Here is a 17,800-nt window from a genome sequence, read left to right on the forward strand (position 1 = left end):
ATAAATTAACTGTGGAAAGGATACAAAGACGGATGACAAAGATGGTTTCAGGACTGTACAAGGATAGTTATGAGGATCGGCTGAGAGAATGTGGACTGCAGAGTTTGGTGGATAGAAGAAGGAGAGGTGATATGATTGAGACTTTTAAACTGTTGAGAGGTGGTTACAGGGTTGACACTGGGGAGTTCTTTCGCTTGGTTGATCAGCGGGAAGGAGTGATTACAAGAGGCCATCCCTGGAAGTTACGAAAGGAAACTGTGAGCAAGAGGGTAAGGAGTGGTTTCTTTGTATGGAGGGTGGTTGAGCCGTGGAATGCATTGCCTGATGGAGTGGTGGGAGCGAGAACGGTCAGTGAGTTTAAAGAGTGGTATGATAAACTTGGTGTTTCTCAGGGGGGGACCTCCCCTCGATGAGTCTTGACAGACTTGATGTCTTAGAAAGGACCTCCCTCGATGAGTCTTTTGACTCCTTGGAGGCCTGAATAATAATAATAATAATAATAATAATCTCGCAAATAAATAGAGTAAAAGTGAGATGGATGATGAACGGTGAAATCAAGCAAACAGTATTACAAAAGAAATTGTTATGGAGGAAGCACAAGATAGTTCGTAGTGAATAGATGCATAAAGAATATAAAGTGCAGGCCAGAAAAGTGACAAACATGGTTAAAAAAAAAGAAAAGTAGAATATGAGAGGAGATTGGTCAGTCAGGTCAAAGCTAAACCAAGGGAATTTTTCTGCTATGTGGCAAGCAAGAGAAAAAATAACCATGACAGGTCAATGCTGGGGATAGCTATGGTAACAGAGTAACCATAGCAAATGATATAGTGGAATTATTTAATGAACACTTCATCACTGTATATCATAGTAGCATGAATAATGCTGTGCAACACATATAAGGGAAGCAAGAATTAAAATTAAAGTTGAAAGAATCGGAGCTATATTAAGTGTTGCTTGGATTAGATCTTAATAAGACTGTGGGAATGAATGACACACCACTAAGTATTTTTAAATAATGTGCAAAAGAGTTAGTGATGGCCTTGTCCTAGTTATTTAATGAGTCTTGCAGTAGGTAAGGTTACCAAGGTGTGGAGAGAAGACAAAATAATACCTATCCACAAGCATGGTTTGAGAACTGAAGTTTCTAATTATAGACCAGTCTGTATATCTGCAGTTGTGATCAAAGTATTGGAAAAATTAGTTACAAATAGAATACAAGACTGGGTTGATTGACATAAGATTCTCTATGATGGTAAGTATGGGTTTCTGAAGAACAGGTCTTGTTTTAGCAATCTGCTTATGTTTTATGATAAGGTGACGAATATGTTGGATAAGGGAGAATAATATACAGTGATATTCTTAGATTTTCCAAAAGCATTCAATAGATTACTACATCATAAGTTGGTGTACAAGCTTCAGAGGATAGGAATAGATAATATATTGGTTAGATGGATCAAAGATTGGCTCTCTGAATGATACTGGCAAGTTGTGTATGATGGAGCTGAGTCTCAGAAAAGGATGGTAACCAGTGTCTTGCCTCAGGGTTCTGTTCTTGGTCCCTTGCTATTAAACTTGTTTGTTAATGATATTTCATGTGGATTGACTGGGTATCTTCAAATGTTTGCTGATGATGCAAAGTTAGGTAGAATTATCAGGAGTAGTGCTGATGCTAATTCTCTACAGGAAGATTTGAAAAGACTTTTAGCTTGGGCAAATGAGCAGGATTAACAGCGGGAAGGAGTGATGACAAGAGGCCATCCCTGGAAGTTACGAAAGGAAACTGTGAGCAAGAGAGTAAGGAGTGGTTTCTTTGTGTGGAGGGTGATTGAACCGTGGAATGCATTGCCTGATGGAGTGGTGGGAGCGAGAACGGTCAATGAGTTTAAGGAGTGGTATGATAGACTTTGTGTTTCTTAGGGGGGGACCTCCCCTCGATGAGTCTTGACAGACTTTATGTTCTTAGGAAGGACCTCCCACGATGAGTCTTTTTACTCCATGGAGACCTGAATAATAATAATAATAATATTAATAAATGCAAGATATTACACTTTTGGTTACAGAGATATAAGGCTTTGTACTGTATTGGCGGAGCTGTACTTCAGGAAGTGGATGAGATTCGGGATCTTGGAGTGATGGTAGACAGTGGACTGAAGTTTCGAGGGCATATTGCACGTGTTGCAAAGACTGCACGTCGTATTGCTGCTATGATAAAAAGTACATTGACATGTAGAGATAAGGAGATGGTGGTGCCTCTATATAAGGCATTGGTGAGGCACATATAGCCCACTGTGCTCAGATATGGTCACCTAGTTTTCACTATGATGTGGAAACACTAGAGAGAATCCAAAGATCTAAGTAATATCAGGACTTCGGAGTGTTAGTTATGAAGAGCATTTGAGAGAATGTGGATTAAAAAGGTTGGGGATTGGTGGACATGAGGAAAAGAGGAGATATGATAAAAACCTTCAAGTTATTTAGGGGGATTCTATCAGATTAATACAGAAGAAATCATAAAAAGAGCAGATGTTAAGATAGGAAGAACAAGAGTCCCTCCCTGGAAGTTGTATAGTGATGTAGTGAGGAGTAGCCTTTTTACATGGAAAGTTGTTAGTTAGTGGTTAGTCATTGCCTGAGTGCATTGTGAATGCAGGTACTGTAAATAACTTCAAAACTCATTATGATAGAATTTTGACATATCACACTTCCATTGTTAATTAGGAAATTTACTGCCATGCTACACATCATCTAAAAGCATCATTTGCATTAAGCACTTCGTATGATAAAGCGCACATAAACTGTAGAGAAAATTTATAAATGCCATACACAGCAGATAAGCCTACACAAATAGATTGCTAATTTCTTAGGTGCTGATATATTTTTCTCCCTATTTTCAGATTTGGATGATTTGATTGAGTGCAACACTGCTCAAGGTAAGTATTTATTGTTGTACATCATTAGTTCATTTTCTCCAAGAAGAAAATAGAAAATTTTTGAAAGTTTAACAAAGTATATTATATCTGAAAGAAATTATATTGTTATTTTCATTGAATTTTTGTTGATTTTTAAGTCTTTAGAGAATGCAACTAATAAAATGAAAAAGGAAACATTGGTCCTTGTTGGAGATCTAAATGGTAGAGTTGGAAATGATTGTCAGACATACAGAAATATTTTGGGAAAATTTGGGGAAAAGAGCAAATCTAATATTAATGGCAAATACTTGTTAGATTTCTGCTCAGGACATCGACTGGTTATTACTAACACAATGTTCCAACATAAAAATGTGCACAAATTCACATGAAGAGAAGAGGCAAGGAATAAGAAAAGTCTCATTAACTATGTACAGGCCCGGCTGGTGGCGTGTGAGAACTGTGCAATATACACAGGTGCCGCAGAAGAAAAGGTGCCTAAAAGATGTCAAAAAATATGAGATAAGAGTTTAAGCGAATGATACAGAATGGTACATATAATTATGAATGTACATCATCTTCCATTCGGGCCCCTTCAGATCTTCCTGGAAACGAACAAATAAATTCTGAAATTGTATCCTGCACCCAATTATATCACTGTAAGGGAGAGAGAACATTTTCTAAATTACAATTAATAAAGAACTACCTGTGATCAAGCATGAGTCAAGAAAAACTAAATGGTTTGGCACTAATTTCAATAGAAAATAATGTTGCTCAGTCTATCAACATTGATGTACTGCGACATAGGATTTCACTAAAATGAAAGCCAGACGAGTCCCTTTTAGCAAAATTAATGTAAACAATATTTGAATAAATCTCTTAACTTTATATTACTATTTTATATTATTTTGAAAATTTATATAACTTGAAAAAATTTGTATAGGCAGGACTAATCCATAGGTAACATTATACAGTCATACCCCGAAGTTATGTGGTAGGTGTGACTTACGAAAAGCGTGTAAGTCGAATTCACGTAACTCAGAGTATAATTTTGCATGTAATTTATATATACAAACATACAAAATATTAGTTAATTGAGACCAAAGGTTTACAAAAACACCTATATTTTTTTTTAAGAAATATAATCATAATTGTAGTTTTTTGTACATAAAAAAAAAGAGTTATTTCTATGTTGATCATTTCATAAAATTTAATAGATTCATCTGAAGTCTTTTGTATTATGTCTTTTTCTTGTCACGCAAAATTTCTTCATAGCAAGCCAATGATTTTTTTATTCTTTGCCTTGTGGCTACAATTCATTCCCTGTTAGAATCTATGTCCTCCAAAATCTGTAAACCTTTCTTTTATGATTGTTCTTACAGTGGATTCGTGTAGAACGAACTTCTTTGCTAGCTCACAAATTTTCATTCCGCCTTCAAAATCCTTAATAATGTTGAGTTTTGTTTCCAAAGTCAGTGTTTTTCTTTTCTTGCTAGCTATATCAGAATCGGACTTGCATCTTTTGGACGACATTATTATTTTTTATGTGATAAAATTTGTATCAAGGACATAACATTAAGCAATTGCAAGGCTTGTAGACTCTAAAAATCGTGTATGAATGGAGAACGCGCGAAACATGTCAGTGCTTGTTCACAGCATGTGCAACACTGGCAAATGCGGCTGGCACCGGAAACATACGACTAGTAGTGAAGCGGAAACAGGAATATGTACATATAAGAAACCACACAACTCCGGATTTGCGTAAGTCGGGTATGACTGTACTGTAAAGAGGTTTTCATTTGTTTTTCATTTCCTGTTCATTTTATTCACACTCTATTCAAAAAAAACTTTCTTGGAAAGGCGGTGAACATTAAGTAATCGCACGCACAAGAAAAATACTAGGTGCCAGTCCTGACTATGTTATTGTTGATAGTGATGTTTTCTCACAGGTGCAGGACACTAGAGTCTACAGAGGATTTGAAATTGGAAGTGACCACCATTTAGTCTTGATCAGGATGGATCAAATTGAATTTCATGGTGAAAAGAAGAACACATAAGAAAGTTTTAAAGTGAATAAAAGATGAACAGCTCTCAGATGTGAACTGTGGACTGAAATACACAAACATTATTCAAGGAAAAATGAAAGAGTTTGAGAACAGGAACCAAACCTTGGAGATTCAGTGGCAAGCCCTGAAGAAAACTGATTGATTCAGCCACAGAGCCATGTGTTCAGGTTGTCTGTAAGGATAGAAAAATCAGGACTCCATGGTGGACACATGAACGTAAAGAGGCAGTGAAGGAAAAGAAGAAAGCTGAAAGTTTCTGGTGAATAAGTCAGCTTGTGCTCTTAGAGAATATAGAGACAAATGTAAGAAAGCTAAACACTGTGTAAAACAAGCTAAACAAAAATCATGGGAAGACTTTGATAAGAACATAGAAAATAAATATCAGGAAGGTGGCAAAATATTCTGGAGGCTGTTGAAAATGCTCAGAAATGGAGGAAAGAGTGTGGTAAAAAGGAATTAGAGATGATACAAGTGATATGAAAACTGGAGAAAAAGATATTCTTGATGTATGGAGTAATTACTTCAAAAAATTGTTAAATGAAACAAGCAGGGACAGCACAGTGGTAAAAAAAAAAAAAAAAAAAAAAAAACACTCGATAGGCATGCATTCAGGAATACATATCCATACTTGAAGTAGAAAAAGCTGAAATGTGGAAAGGCAGCAGGATTATGATATTCAACCAGAAATGCTCAAGTATGGATGTATAAAAGTCTTCCAGTGGCTTCACTGCATAGTTCAGAATGCCTGGACAGGGGCAAATTCCAGATTATTGGAGTGGAGCTCTCATATTATCATATATAAAAAGGTAAATAAAACTGAATGTGAGAATTACAGAGGAATGTGAGAATTACAGAGGAATTACATGGGAATATAACAAAGATCTGTATTTAAGTTTTGTAGATCTAGAAAAGGCATATGATAAGGTGCCAAGAGAGAAGCTATTCAATATGCTAGTTATATGGTGTCAATGGAGCATTATATCAAGCAATACTTAGTCTTTATTTGAGCTGTAAGTCAGCATTTAGAATTGAAGGAAATACAGGAAGGTTGTTCGATGTTAAATTTGGTGTCAGAGAGGGATGTACATTATTCGCACTGCCATTCATTATCTATATGGATCACATTATGAAGGAAAGTGGTATTAAATTTGATATCAAAGCAGGAGATGTTAATCTCAGTTCTTTACTTTATGAAGATGATGTTATACATTTAAAAAAATCCAGTACAGATCTGCAAGACTCCCTGACTAAATTGAGTAACTGTTGTAAGAAATTTGGTATGAAAATCAGTAATAGCATGACAATTGAAAATAGGCAGAAACATTGAAAATATCAAATGCATTGTGAATGGAGAAGCTATAGAACAAGCAAAACATTTCAGCTACTTATGCACAATTTTTAGTGAAGATGGTAAATTAAGGGGAGTGCACTAGGGTCTCTGAAGCTGTGGTAGAAAAAAGTGTTTTTTAAACTGTGTATAGTGTGAATTCTTTTGTGAATTGCACTACATTTTTTTCTCAGTAACACAAGTGTTCTTTAGTGGTTCTGCTTTTGGAGAACTGTGACCTCACCTTCTCGGTACCCCCAAAAATAACACAATATATAACAACAAAATGTGTTATTTTTGGGGTACCGAGAAGGCGAGGTCACAGTCTGCGGTGGAAGAGAGGATTAGTTTTCACTATTAGTATAGTTGAATATAGCATTTATATTTATATATATATAATACAGTGTTTATATATATTTAGTGTTTAGTTTAGTAGTTCCTGAGCAGTAAGGAATGATGGCAGCTGCAATCACAAAAGGCGTGTACCCAAGTCCCTCAGTCATTTAAGAACTCTATTATACATAAAACATAATAAAGGACTTTGTGGCATGTATGCATCCTGCGAGTTGGATATATAATGGGTGAGAGAAGGGGGGTATATGTGCAAAATGTAGGTAATGGGAGGAATTCAATGAATTGGATATTTTAATAACCGACTGAGTTGCATCACGGACAGGAAATGAATGTAGGGAAATGAGCAGCGTGATAAAAGAGAATGACGAGGGAAACATGAATGAGAAAATAAGAGTCGGGAGTGTGGAAAACTTGAATGACTGTGAAGTTTGGAGATGGTCTTGATTGGGAGAATGAATGGTGAATAAGAGTGACTAACTTGCAGAGAGGTATAGATGAGCTGAAAGAGGAGGTGGAATGTCTTGTGAATGAGATGAGAAGAATGAAAGATAGGAGAATGGAAGAGATGAATGCAAGGCGAATCAGATGTTAGGAGTGAGAGAGAGTTTTGGGAATGATAGAAGTAGAAAGAATAGAAACAGTAGGAGAGAGAGAGAGAAAGGTATGGAAATGCTAGAAAAGGAGAGAATAGAAACAGTAGGAGAGAGGGAATGAGAGAGAGAAAGGTATGGGAATGCTAGAAAAGGAGAGAATAGAAACAGTAGGAGAGAGGGAATGAGAAGAATGCCATGGAGTGCTGGAACCAGGGATAGAGTGATGCCAGGACAGCAGGTAAGTAGATGAACACAGAGAGAAAGGGTTAGAAGAGAGATAGAGAGAGAGTGAGGGATGTAGGTTAGCAATCAAGGAACAGAGTGGTAAGTGGTGTGATGTATGGAGACTCGATGATCCGTGATGTGCAAGATAGGATGCCAGAGGAGTGTTTACCTGGAGGGACAATAGATAGTGTGGCTATAGCAATTAAGAGGGTGAAAGGATGGATGAAATGATTGTGATGTGTGATGGTGGGCACGAATGACTTGAGAGGCAATGTAAATTGGGCAGCGAGAGATCCGAAATTCTTTCTTGAGGTTGTGCAAAAGAAAACGCAGAGAGGAAAGATTGTGTGTGTGTTGGCCAGGTATGATAGTGACGAGCTGAGTAGAAGCACAGTAATACTGAATAGCATAATAGTCAGAATGTGTTAGAAGAGAGGATTAGAATATGTGGATGCTTGGAGGGCATTTGAGGACAGAAGAGAACTCAATGCGAGAGACAACTTACATTTGAACAAGGAAGGACGAAGGCATCTGGAGAGAGAGAGCGCTGTTTTCAGTGGTCAATGCAGGGAAACCAGAATTCCCAGGGTGGATGGTAGCTGGGGTGACCTCTTGTGAGAATGGGTGCATTGGAGAAGGGAGATGACATCAGGTAATACTAAGTTCAGTGGGATCCAGAGGAGATAATCATGTGGTATAGAAGCAGTGACATTTTTATGCTTTATACTAATGCCAGGAGTATCTGAAATAAAGGAAATGAATTGGTGGTGCTGATAGTCAGCCTGGCCAAAGATTATTAGGATCTCTGAGATGTGGTTGATGGAGGATAATATAATTACAGGAATTGAAGTAGCAGGTACAACATTTTTTGCAGGATAGGAAAGGAAAACGTGGTGGTGGAGTACTGCTTATGATTAGTGATGACTTATTTCCTCTGAAAGTGGTGGCTTTGGAAGGCAGTGACTCTAATGGTTTTGAAAACATATGGTTTGAGGTAGAAGTGGCCAAGACAGGATATTTAGTGGGGCCAAGAGCACAGAGGGTGGGAATGATTGTTATGAGAGATTTTAACTACAGCAGTATAAGATAAGAAGAGGAAAATTCCTGCAGTAATAAGTGGATGGAATTTCTAGAAATCTTGAGGGACAAATGTCTTATTATTTAACATGTAATAGAGGGAAAAGAGGTTCAAGAGTTTTGAATTTGGTTATATTGTCAGAAAAGCTGATAATAAGTGAGATGACATGTCTCCCACCAGTTGGAGAGAGTGGCCATGTGGTTTTGACTTGGAAGATGAATAATAATAATAATAAATGTAGTTCAATCCTTTATCCAAGTGTAAGCAAACAAAGTTTGCACCTGAAGTATCTTCAGGACTGAGGCAACTCGTGGTAAAGGTACACCAAACTCTCAATCCTCCTTGTCTTAGTATCTTCCATAATGCAAAGCACACCTCCTTGCAGACATGTATAATGCTATGCATTAAGGGAAGGGAAGATGAATAGACATGCAGGTGAATCAAAGAAAAGGGAATGTATGTGAAATTACAAGGCAGATGATTATAATAGTCTTAGGTATCAACTAGGTGCAGTTCAATGGAGGGCAGAATTGGAAGGCCAGAATATCATTAGTGCTTGGGAAATTGTGAAGGAATTTTTGTTAGCAGCAATAGTAAGTCTGTATTCCACGGGTGAAGAAGCAGACACAATTTGGTGTAAAGTGGATGACAAACGATATCAAACAGGAACTGCAGTTGAAAAAGAGATTATGGAAGAGATATAAGGAGAGGGGTGGAGGAAGAGAAACAATTGTGGAAGAATGACACTGCAGGATAAAAATGGGAATAGAGTGACTGATGCAGAGGACATAGTGGTATTCAATGAGCACTTTATTGGAGTATTTCATCCTGGAGGAGTCAATTTGAATACTAGAGGGATAGGGCAGGTTCGAGGTTTAGAGGTGCAGAAGGAAAATGTGTTCCTAATACTCAGTACTCTGGATGTCAGTAAAGCTTTGGGACTGAATGGTATTTCACCACGAGTTTTGAGAGAATGTGCTAGGGAAACGACAGTGCCTTTGACACCTGGCTTTTCAATAAAAGTTTGGCTGTGGGAAAGGTGCCCATGGAATGGAAGGAAGGTAAGATAGTGCCATTGCATAAAGGTGGTAGCAGACTGGAAGTGTCTAATTATAGGCCAGTTTGTGTGTCATCAGGAGTTAGTAAGATTTTGGAGAAAGTAGTGAGGGACCGTATACAGCATGGGGCAGATGAGGGTAATGTTATCTGTGAGAGTCAACATGGATTTGTGAAGGGGCGCTCTTGTTTTAGCAATATGCTAGCCTTTTATAATAAAGTTACAAGAGCATTAGATGAGGGAAAGGCATATACTGCCATTTTCCTAGACTTAGCAAAGGCATTTGACATGGTGCCACATGATAAGCTGATATTTAAGTTGCAGCACATAGGTCTGGATGTCAGATTGGTCAACTGGATTCAGGATTGGCTGTCTGATAGGTATCAGAGAGTTGTATATGGTGGAGCAATATCAAAGAGGCAGAAGGTTACAAGTGGGGTTCCACAGGGCTCAGTGCTGGGGCCTATATTGTTTAATCTTTATATCAATGATATTGTCCGTGAATTGCAAGGGCATATTCAGTTGTTTGTGGATGAAGTGAAGCTGGGAAGGGTTATTAGTAATAGCGCAGATGTGGTAGCCCTGCAAGAGGATTTGAATAAGCTAGATAGATGGGCAAATGAATGAATGGGGGTTCAATTTAATGCAGCAAAATGTAAGGTTTTGAGGTTTGAGACACATCACTTGGACGCTGCATACTCTATGGGAGGAGTTAAACTGGAGGACGTAGGAGAGACAAGAGATCTGCAGTTGATGACTGATAGAAACCTGAAATTTAGGGGTGCAAAGGTAGTGAAGGTAACACAGAGGATTGCTGCAATAGTGAGAAGGACACTGACCTGCAGAGATAAAAGGGTTATGATTCCGTTGTATAAGGCTCTGATCAGACCACAATTAGACTAATGTTCTCAGATCTGGTCAGTTACCAGGATTTGAAGGGGATAAATTAACTGTGGAAAGGATACAAAGATGGTGACAGGACTGTACAATGTTAGTTATGAGGATCGGCTGGGGGAGTGTGGACTGCAGAGTTTGGTGGATAGAAGAAGGAGAGGTGATATGATTGAGACTTTTAAACTGTTGAGAGGCAGTCAGTGTAGAATTTGGGGAGTTCTTTTGCTTGGTTGAACAGCAGGAAGGAGTGATGACAAGGGGCCATCCCTGGAAGTTACAAAAGGGAACTGTAGGAAAGAGAGTGAGGAGTGGTTTCTTTGCATGGAGGGTGGTTGAACCATTGAATGCATTGCCTGAGAGAGTGGTGAGAACGAGAACGGTCAATGAGTTTGAGGAATGCTATGATAGACTTTGTCTATCATAGAACTCCTAGGAGGAACCTCCCTCGATGAGTCTTGATAGACTTGTGTTTCTTAAAAAGGACCTCCCATGATGAGTCTTTTGACTCCATGGAGGCCTGAATAATAATAATAATAATAATAATAATATCCTGTACACACTCCTTGAGGATAATGTAAGGAATTTGGTGACGTATCTTCCTAAGTAATCTAGTCATATAGAGGCTATTGTAAAGCCTACTTTATTTTGGAAGTATGCATTGCTATGCATCATGGGAAGAGTTACTACTGAGATTCCCATAATGCATAGCAATGCATACATAATTTTTGACTGTTATTGAGGTCTCATTAGTGAGAATTCGATCCAATAAGATACTAAAGTTAAATCAATGCCGAATCACATATTTATCATATATAGAAGTAATAAAGTGGTATATCACCATATTATTAAAATATTCTGGATCAGAGATAATTGTAGAAAGTTTTCTTTCATTGTTTTTTTTTCTCCGAACTGTGGAAACTGTCAAGTACTGTGGAAACTGCCAACCTTAACGCAGTTGTAACACAGACCAGTTTTAACCTTTATTCGATTAATTGTGACCTCAGCATTTAATAGCTGCTATATACAAAGTAGACAAATCATGAAGATATTTTACATGTAAACTTTGTGTGCTTATGCACTGATTTATGTATGTATTCTTCTGGCAGAGTTCAGTTATAGTTCAATGTCCAATGTTAACAGCCACTCCAGAGCCTCCTTTCACACTTCATGTGTCTCCTACAGGTCACCGTGGAAATGGTGAAGGGACAAGTACTGATGATGTGTTTGATCTATAGAATATGGGTGCAGTCCACCCTGATTCTGTTGACAGTTGACCATAGCCTTCTAGGAAGAATGAAGCCAGGCTGGCAACTGCAGCAGTCTCTTTCACAAAATAGTGATTTGTTTGCAAATTTATAGCCTACTGTTGTTTCCACAAGTCATGAGTTGAAGGTGCTGGACCAAAAAAGTCTCTTGTTATGTTCCAAAATGGGTACCTTGACTTCAGCTGGGTTCTAGGGGGATTTATATGGATTGAGTGGAGAGGCAGTATGGAGTTATTTGTGATTTTCTCTAGTTCTTTTAGTGAAATCTGCCTTCTTCATATATTATTATTATTATTATTATTATTACCACCCCAAGAACTCATGGAGTCAAAGACTCATCTGGGAGGTCCTTTTATCTCACACACACACACACACACACACACACACACACACACACACACACACACACACACACACACACACACACAGCTCATCATACCGTGTTTTAAACACATTCAAACTCTTTGCAGACACCACATTCTCAGGCAAGGCATTCCAATCATTCACAACTCTGCATGAAAAAACCTGCCTCTCACTTCTCTACTCACACCCTCTTTATACAGTTTCCAGGGATGACCTCTGGTTCTCCCCTGATCTCCCACTATTCTCTGTAAAACGTCTCCAGCATTGATCCTATAACAACCCCTTACCAACTTGTAGGTCTCCATCATATCTCCCCTCTTCCTCCTGTCCACTAGACTCTGCAAATTACATCTTCTCAATCTCTTTCCTCATACTCGACATTCTAAAGGTCAGAAACTACCTTAGTCAGTCTCCTTTGGACCCTTTCCAACATCTCATATTTGGTGGGGCTATACTGGAAAGCACTAATAACAATGGCAGAGAGTTGGATTTCAGGGTTCTGCTAATCATGGAACTTTGCATGGGTATGTTCAGTTGGGAGTCAATGTTTGTGTGAGCACTTCTTTTCCAAGCTGGTGTACAGTACTCTACAGCAGAGTAAATAAGGGCCAGGCCTGAGATCCTAAGTACTTTGATTCTGCAACCCCAGTTAGTTCCACTTAGTCTTGAGGTAAGGTGATGTGATGTTTCTCATTTTTATTTTGTCTTTTACTTTACAAATATGATATTTGTATGTCAGACTTCTATCCAGGTTAACTCCCAGGTATTGCACATGAGGATCATGCTTGACTGGGCTGCCAATTAGGTTGCCCTGAACACAGGGCAACCTCCAGAGAATCGAAAGAAGGCGATTGGTGGAGTATCGCCATGTCATCTACGTACATGTATTTGTTTGTTCTTGTTGAGGGAATGTCTGAGATAAAGGTGTTAAAAAGAGTTGGAGCCAAAACAGAGCCTTGGAGCAAGCCACTCTGAAGGAATCTGGGTCTGCTTTTCCTTTTTCCAATATGGACCTGAATTTTTCTGTTTGTGAACATGGATTCTTAGGAAGCATAAGATTTTTTGCATTTTATGATGAAATTGAGCTTTGAGAGCAAGCCTCTGATCCAGACTGTATCATAGGTCAGTGTCAAGTTAATGAAGACAGCTCCAGATTTTAATTTCTTATGGAAACCAACCTCAATTTGAGTTGTTAAAACCAAGACTTGATCACAGCGGTTTCTGCCAGGCCTTTAGCCAGCTTGCTCTATGGGGGAAGCCATCTTGATGAGTGGGAGATCCTTTTCATTTTGATTCTTTACAGGAGCTTTTATGTTGAGCATAGAAGGGTAATTGGGTGAAGGTTTCCCAACAGAGCTGTGGTCTTTCCCTAGCTTGGAAAACTGCAAGCCCTGTTCTCCACCATCATCTCCAGTAGAGGTGAAGGTGGAGAACAGGGCTTAATAGCCATTATTTTCCACACTGGCCAAGGTGTTTAAGGAACTTAGAGAGAAGGCCATTGATTCCAGCAGCCTTGCCATTCTTGCTAAGTGATAGGGCTTCCTGGATTTCCTCTGTTGTGATTGGGCTAAAGAGGTCTGAAATTTCAGGGATTGAAGCTAAGTTGTATCTCAGAGTAATTTGTATATCCTTCTTTCTGGAGGTCTTTGGATTGATCTTAAATGTTAAAAGTAAATGGGATGCAAATTGATCTGGAGTCACTTCTGGAGCTGTTGTAATTTCTGCTTCTCCACATTTTCTCAGTAGGAACCAGCTTTTCCAGCTAGATTTAGAGAAGCCAAGTTCTTCTATGGTTGACAGCCATCTCTCTCTCTCTTCTGTTGTCATCCAGTAGTTTTATAGTTCTTTAGCCACTAATGGGTCACCAGATTCCTCATGCAGAGCTAGTATATCTTCAAGCTCTTTGTTCTAGCATGGTGTATAATAGAGCTGGAAACCACAACAGATGGTTGCTTTATCAATATTTACCAATTTGACAAATCTGGTTCAGTTTTTGGGCACAGGCAGGATGGTATTGATGGTTTGATCAATTTTTTCACCAAACCCCCTCCAATTGGCTTTCTGAAGGTTCCATCTAGGGATTGGGAGCAGTTTTAATAAGTGTAATAGATAAACCAATCTCCAGAAGGAAAGGGTGATGTTGGCTGTTTGGAAAGCTGCCAAGGATAGATCTATTTATTAGTAAGGATGATTGTCGGTATCTGTAGAGACTATGCATAGGTCGGGAGTATATGCCTTTCCCCATCTGCAGAGTGAAAGGTTCCTGGTTGTTTGGCATCGAAGATCAGGTGAAGGTTATGGATATCCATCCAGTTGGCCAATCATTCTCTGTTAAGGTCAGCAGATTGGTAGCCCCACATGGAGTGGTGGGAGTTGAAATCTCTTGCATACATAACTGGATGTCGGGGGTGTGGCTTAACATCTGGTTTGGCCATGGCTGAGATGGAGGTTTATAGACATTGTACATTTTAAGATTGTATGCATTGATAAAAGATTAAAACGAGAATATAATTTCTTGTGAAATATAACCTAGTCCGTAACCAAGCAAAAAAAATTTCTATAATTATTTTCATCCATTTTACCCTTGTGTAAGCAGTTGATAAAATACGTATAGAGGAACTGTGATCAATATGATCATTTCACTTCAGTCAGAAGCAAAGTCAAATCATTACCCAATGAGTGCTTAATAAAGGTATTCATAATGTAGAGCACATTTCCTTGTATATTGTTCTGCATTATTGAAAAAATAATTCCAGACCAACCTGGCTTTTATCAATGTCTAATCAGTGAGAAGTGTGTGCATGAGTTTTTACAGTTATTATTATTATTATTCAGGACATTCAAGGAGTAACAAGACTAATTGAGAGAGAAGCCCTTCCTAGACAAAAAGTCTTTCTTATCGCTTCTTCAACTCATTCTCTGTTCGTGTTCTCACTATCTAAGCAGGCAACGCATTCCATGTTCCAACTACCCTCCATGCAAAAAAGCCACTCCACACCCTCTTACATTACTTCCATTCATAACTTCCAGGGATGACTTCTTGTCTCTGCTCCTTCCAATTGCTCTACTATATGAAAGAACACTGCATTGACCCTGTAACTACTACTCAGCAGTTTAAATGCCTCAGTCATTTCACCCCTCCTTTTTCTATCTACTGTGTTCTTCAGTCCACATGCCTTTGAATCTATCCTCATAGTTGACATTGTACGGTTCTGATATGATTTTGCCTTTACACACACACAACATTAATTTATTCCCTTCAAACCCTGGTGACTAAATCACAATAATTTAGTTGTGGTCTGATCAGGGTTTTATACAATGGCATCAAAACTCTTCTATCTGTTAGTCAGCATTTTGGCAGTACAGCAGCAATCCTCTGACTTACCTTGACCACCTTGGAAATATGTTTCCTAAATTTTAAGTTTCTATCAATCATCACAATAAACAAGGTTACTTGCCTCCTCCATGTAAATGAACTGTAGTACAGTTCCTACAGAACCCTCTCATTGACAGATCCCAAACTTCAACACCTTACATTTTGTTGGATTAAACTGTCATTCTCATTTATTTCCTTATGACACCATCTTATTCAAATCCTTCTGAAGGGATATCACATCAGCACTGCTATTAATAATCCTTCCCAACTTCACATCATCTGTAGACAACTGAATATTTCCCTGCAGTCCATTTACAATATTATTATTATTATTACCACTCCAAGACCTCATGGAGTCACAGACTCATCTGGGAGGTCCTTTTATCTCACACACACACACACACACACAGCTCATAATACCGTATTTTAAACACATTCAAACTCTTAGCTGACACCACATTCTCAAGCAAGGCATTCCAATCATTTACAACTCTGCACGAAAAAAACCTACCTCTCACTCCCCTACTCACACCTTCTTTATACAGTTTCCAGGGTTTGAGCTCTGGTTCTCCCCTGATCTCCCACTATTCTCTGTAAAACTTCTCCAGCATTGATCCTATTGACCCCTTACCAACTTGTAAGTCTCTATCATATCTCCCCTCTTCCCCCTCTCCACCAGATTCTGCAAACTACATCTTCTCAATCTCTCCTCATACTCGACATTCCAGAGATCAGAAACTACCTTTCAGTCTCCTTTGGACCCTTTCCAACATCTCTTCATCCTTCTGAAAAACCGGTGACCAAATCTGGGCACAATAGTCCATGTGTGGCCTAATCAAAGCCTTATACAATGGAACAAGAATCTCCCTACTTCTGCACGTCAGTGTGCTACGCATCATTCCCAGAAGCCTTTGTGTTGTCTTCCCAATTTTGGCAATGTGTCCCCTAAATTTTAGATCGTTATTCATTATCACCCCCCAGATCTCTTATTTCCTCTACCTCCAACAATATATTCTCAGCAAGCATAAATTCTGCATCCCATCTTTGTTTTCCAATTTTAAAACCTTACATTTTGCAACATTGAATTCACATTCCCATTTCCGTGGCCAATCTTCACTACACTTCATGGTTCATCCCAACTTTGCATCATCTGCAAACAACTGAATATCTCCATCCAAATCTTCACCTATATCATTAATATACAAGTTAAACAGTAATGGACCTAAAACAGACCACTGAGGCACTCCACTAGTGACTTTCCTTTTCCTGAATATCGCTTCCCCATACACAACTTGTTGATACCTATCAGATAGCCAGTCTCCAATCCATTGCACCAATCTAATATCCAACCCCATCTGCTCTAGTTTGACTGTCAACCTATCATGAGGTACTCTATCAAAAGCCTTTGCAAAATCCAAGTATATTACTGTGTATCCTTTTCCCTCACCAACCAAGTCACCCTCCTTGCTTGGTCTTTGTAGACCTCATGGAATTGGTTATTTCCACTTCTCTAATGCTGCCTCCACAATGTCCTTTTTCTCTGTATCATGCTTAATCTCTTTATTCATCCATCTCACACCCACCTTATTTAACCTTCTCACTCTAGGAATACATTTAGACATTGCATCTACTAAACAGTTTTTGAAAATCCTCCAAGCTGCATTGATCTCTTTTCCAGCCTACTCCTCATTCCAAGCTACACCAGCAAGCTGTCTCCTGATCTCTTCGTAATCACCCCCCCTTGTAGTTCCACATATACCCTTTTCTTACAGAGGTCCTCGCACTGCTGGCAACCACCCAGGTAATCACCTCATGGCCACTCTCACCAATTGGTGGATGATTTGACACCTCATTTATAATTACATCCTCTGATGAGATGACCAAATCCAAGACCCACAATCCTCTTGTGCCCTTTGTTACATACTGTCTGAGGGAGTTATTCCTCAAAAACTCAAGAAACTCATTTCCTTTACTTCCAGTTGCTATCTCATCATTCCAGTCTATGTTGCCATAATTAAAATCACCCATAATGATCACCCTTTTCTTATTAGAAAAAAATGATCATCCCATTCCTTTCCTGCCTACACATGCTCACCTCCTCTTGGAACATCCACCTTTCTCATGCTGTGTACCCCTGTCCACCCTGAGCCTCCCCATTTCCCTGCTCCTCTTGCACACAACCATTCTCGCATTTTCTATACTCATAATACTCACTTCCCCATTCATAACCACCTCTTCAATCTCTCCTGCCTTACTCTCCCGCTCTTCCACATCACTTCCCACTCGATCTGATTCA

The 17,800-nt window shown here is 38.9% G+C and overlaps 1 protein-coding gene across 1 annotated transcript in view; it reads left to right on the forward strand.

Moving 5' to 3' along the window:
* Nucleotides 1-17,800, forward strand: part of LOC150099091 (tensin-1-like) — a 780,515-nt gene that overhangs the window by 462,143 nt on the left and 300,572 nt on the right. The window contains exon 17 of the mRNA XM_090405808.1: nt 2,895-2,930. Within this exon, the coding sequence (XP_090261934.1) occupies nt 2,895-2,930 (36 nt within the window). The remainder of the gene's footprint in view (nt 1-2,894; nt 2,931-17,800) is intronic.

The sequence above is a fragment of the Typopeltis vanoorti genome, chromosome 15 (assembly GCF_054136105.1).
Source record: "Typopeltis vanoorti isolate ZY-2024b chromosome 15, IOZ_Tvanoo_1.0, whole genome shotgun sequence".
Lineage (NCBI taxonomy): Eukaryota > Metazoa > Arthropoda > Arachnida > Uropygi > Thelyphonidae > Typopeltis > Typopeltis vanoorti.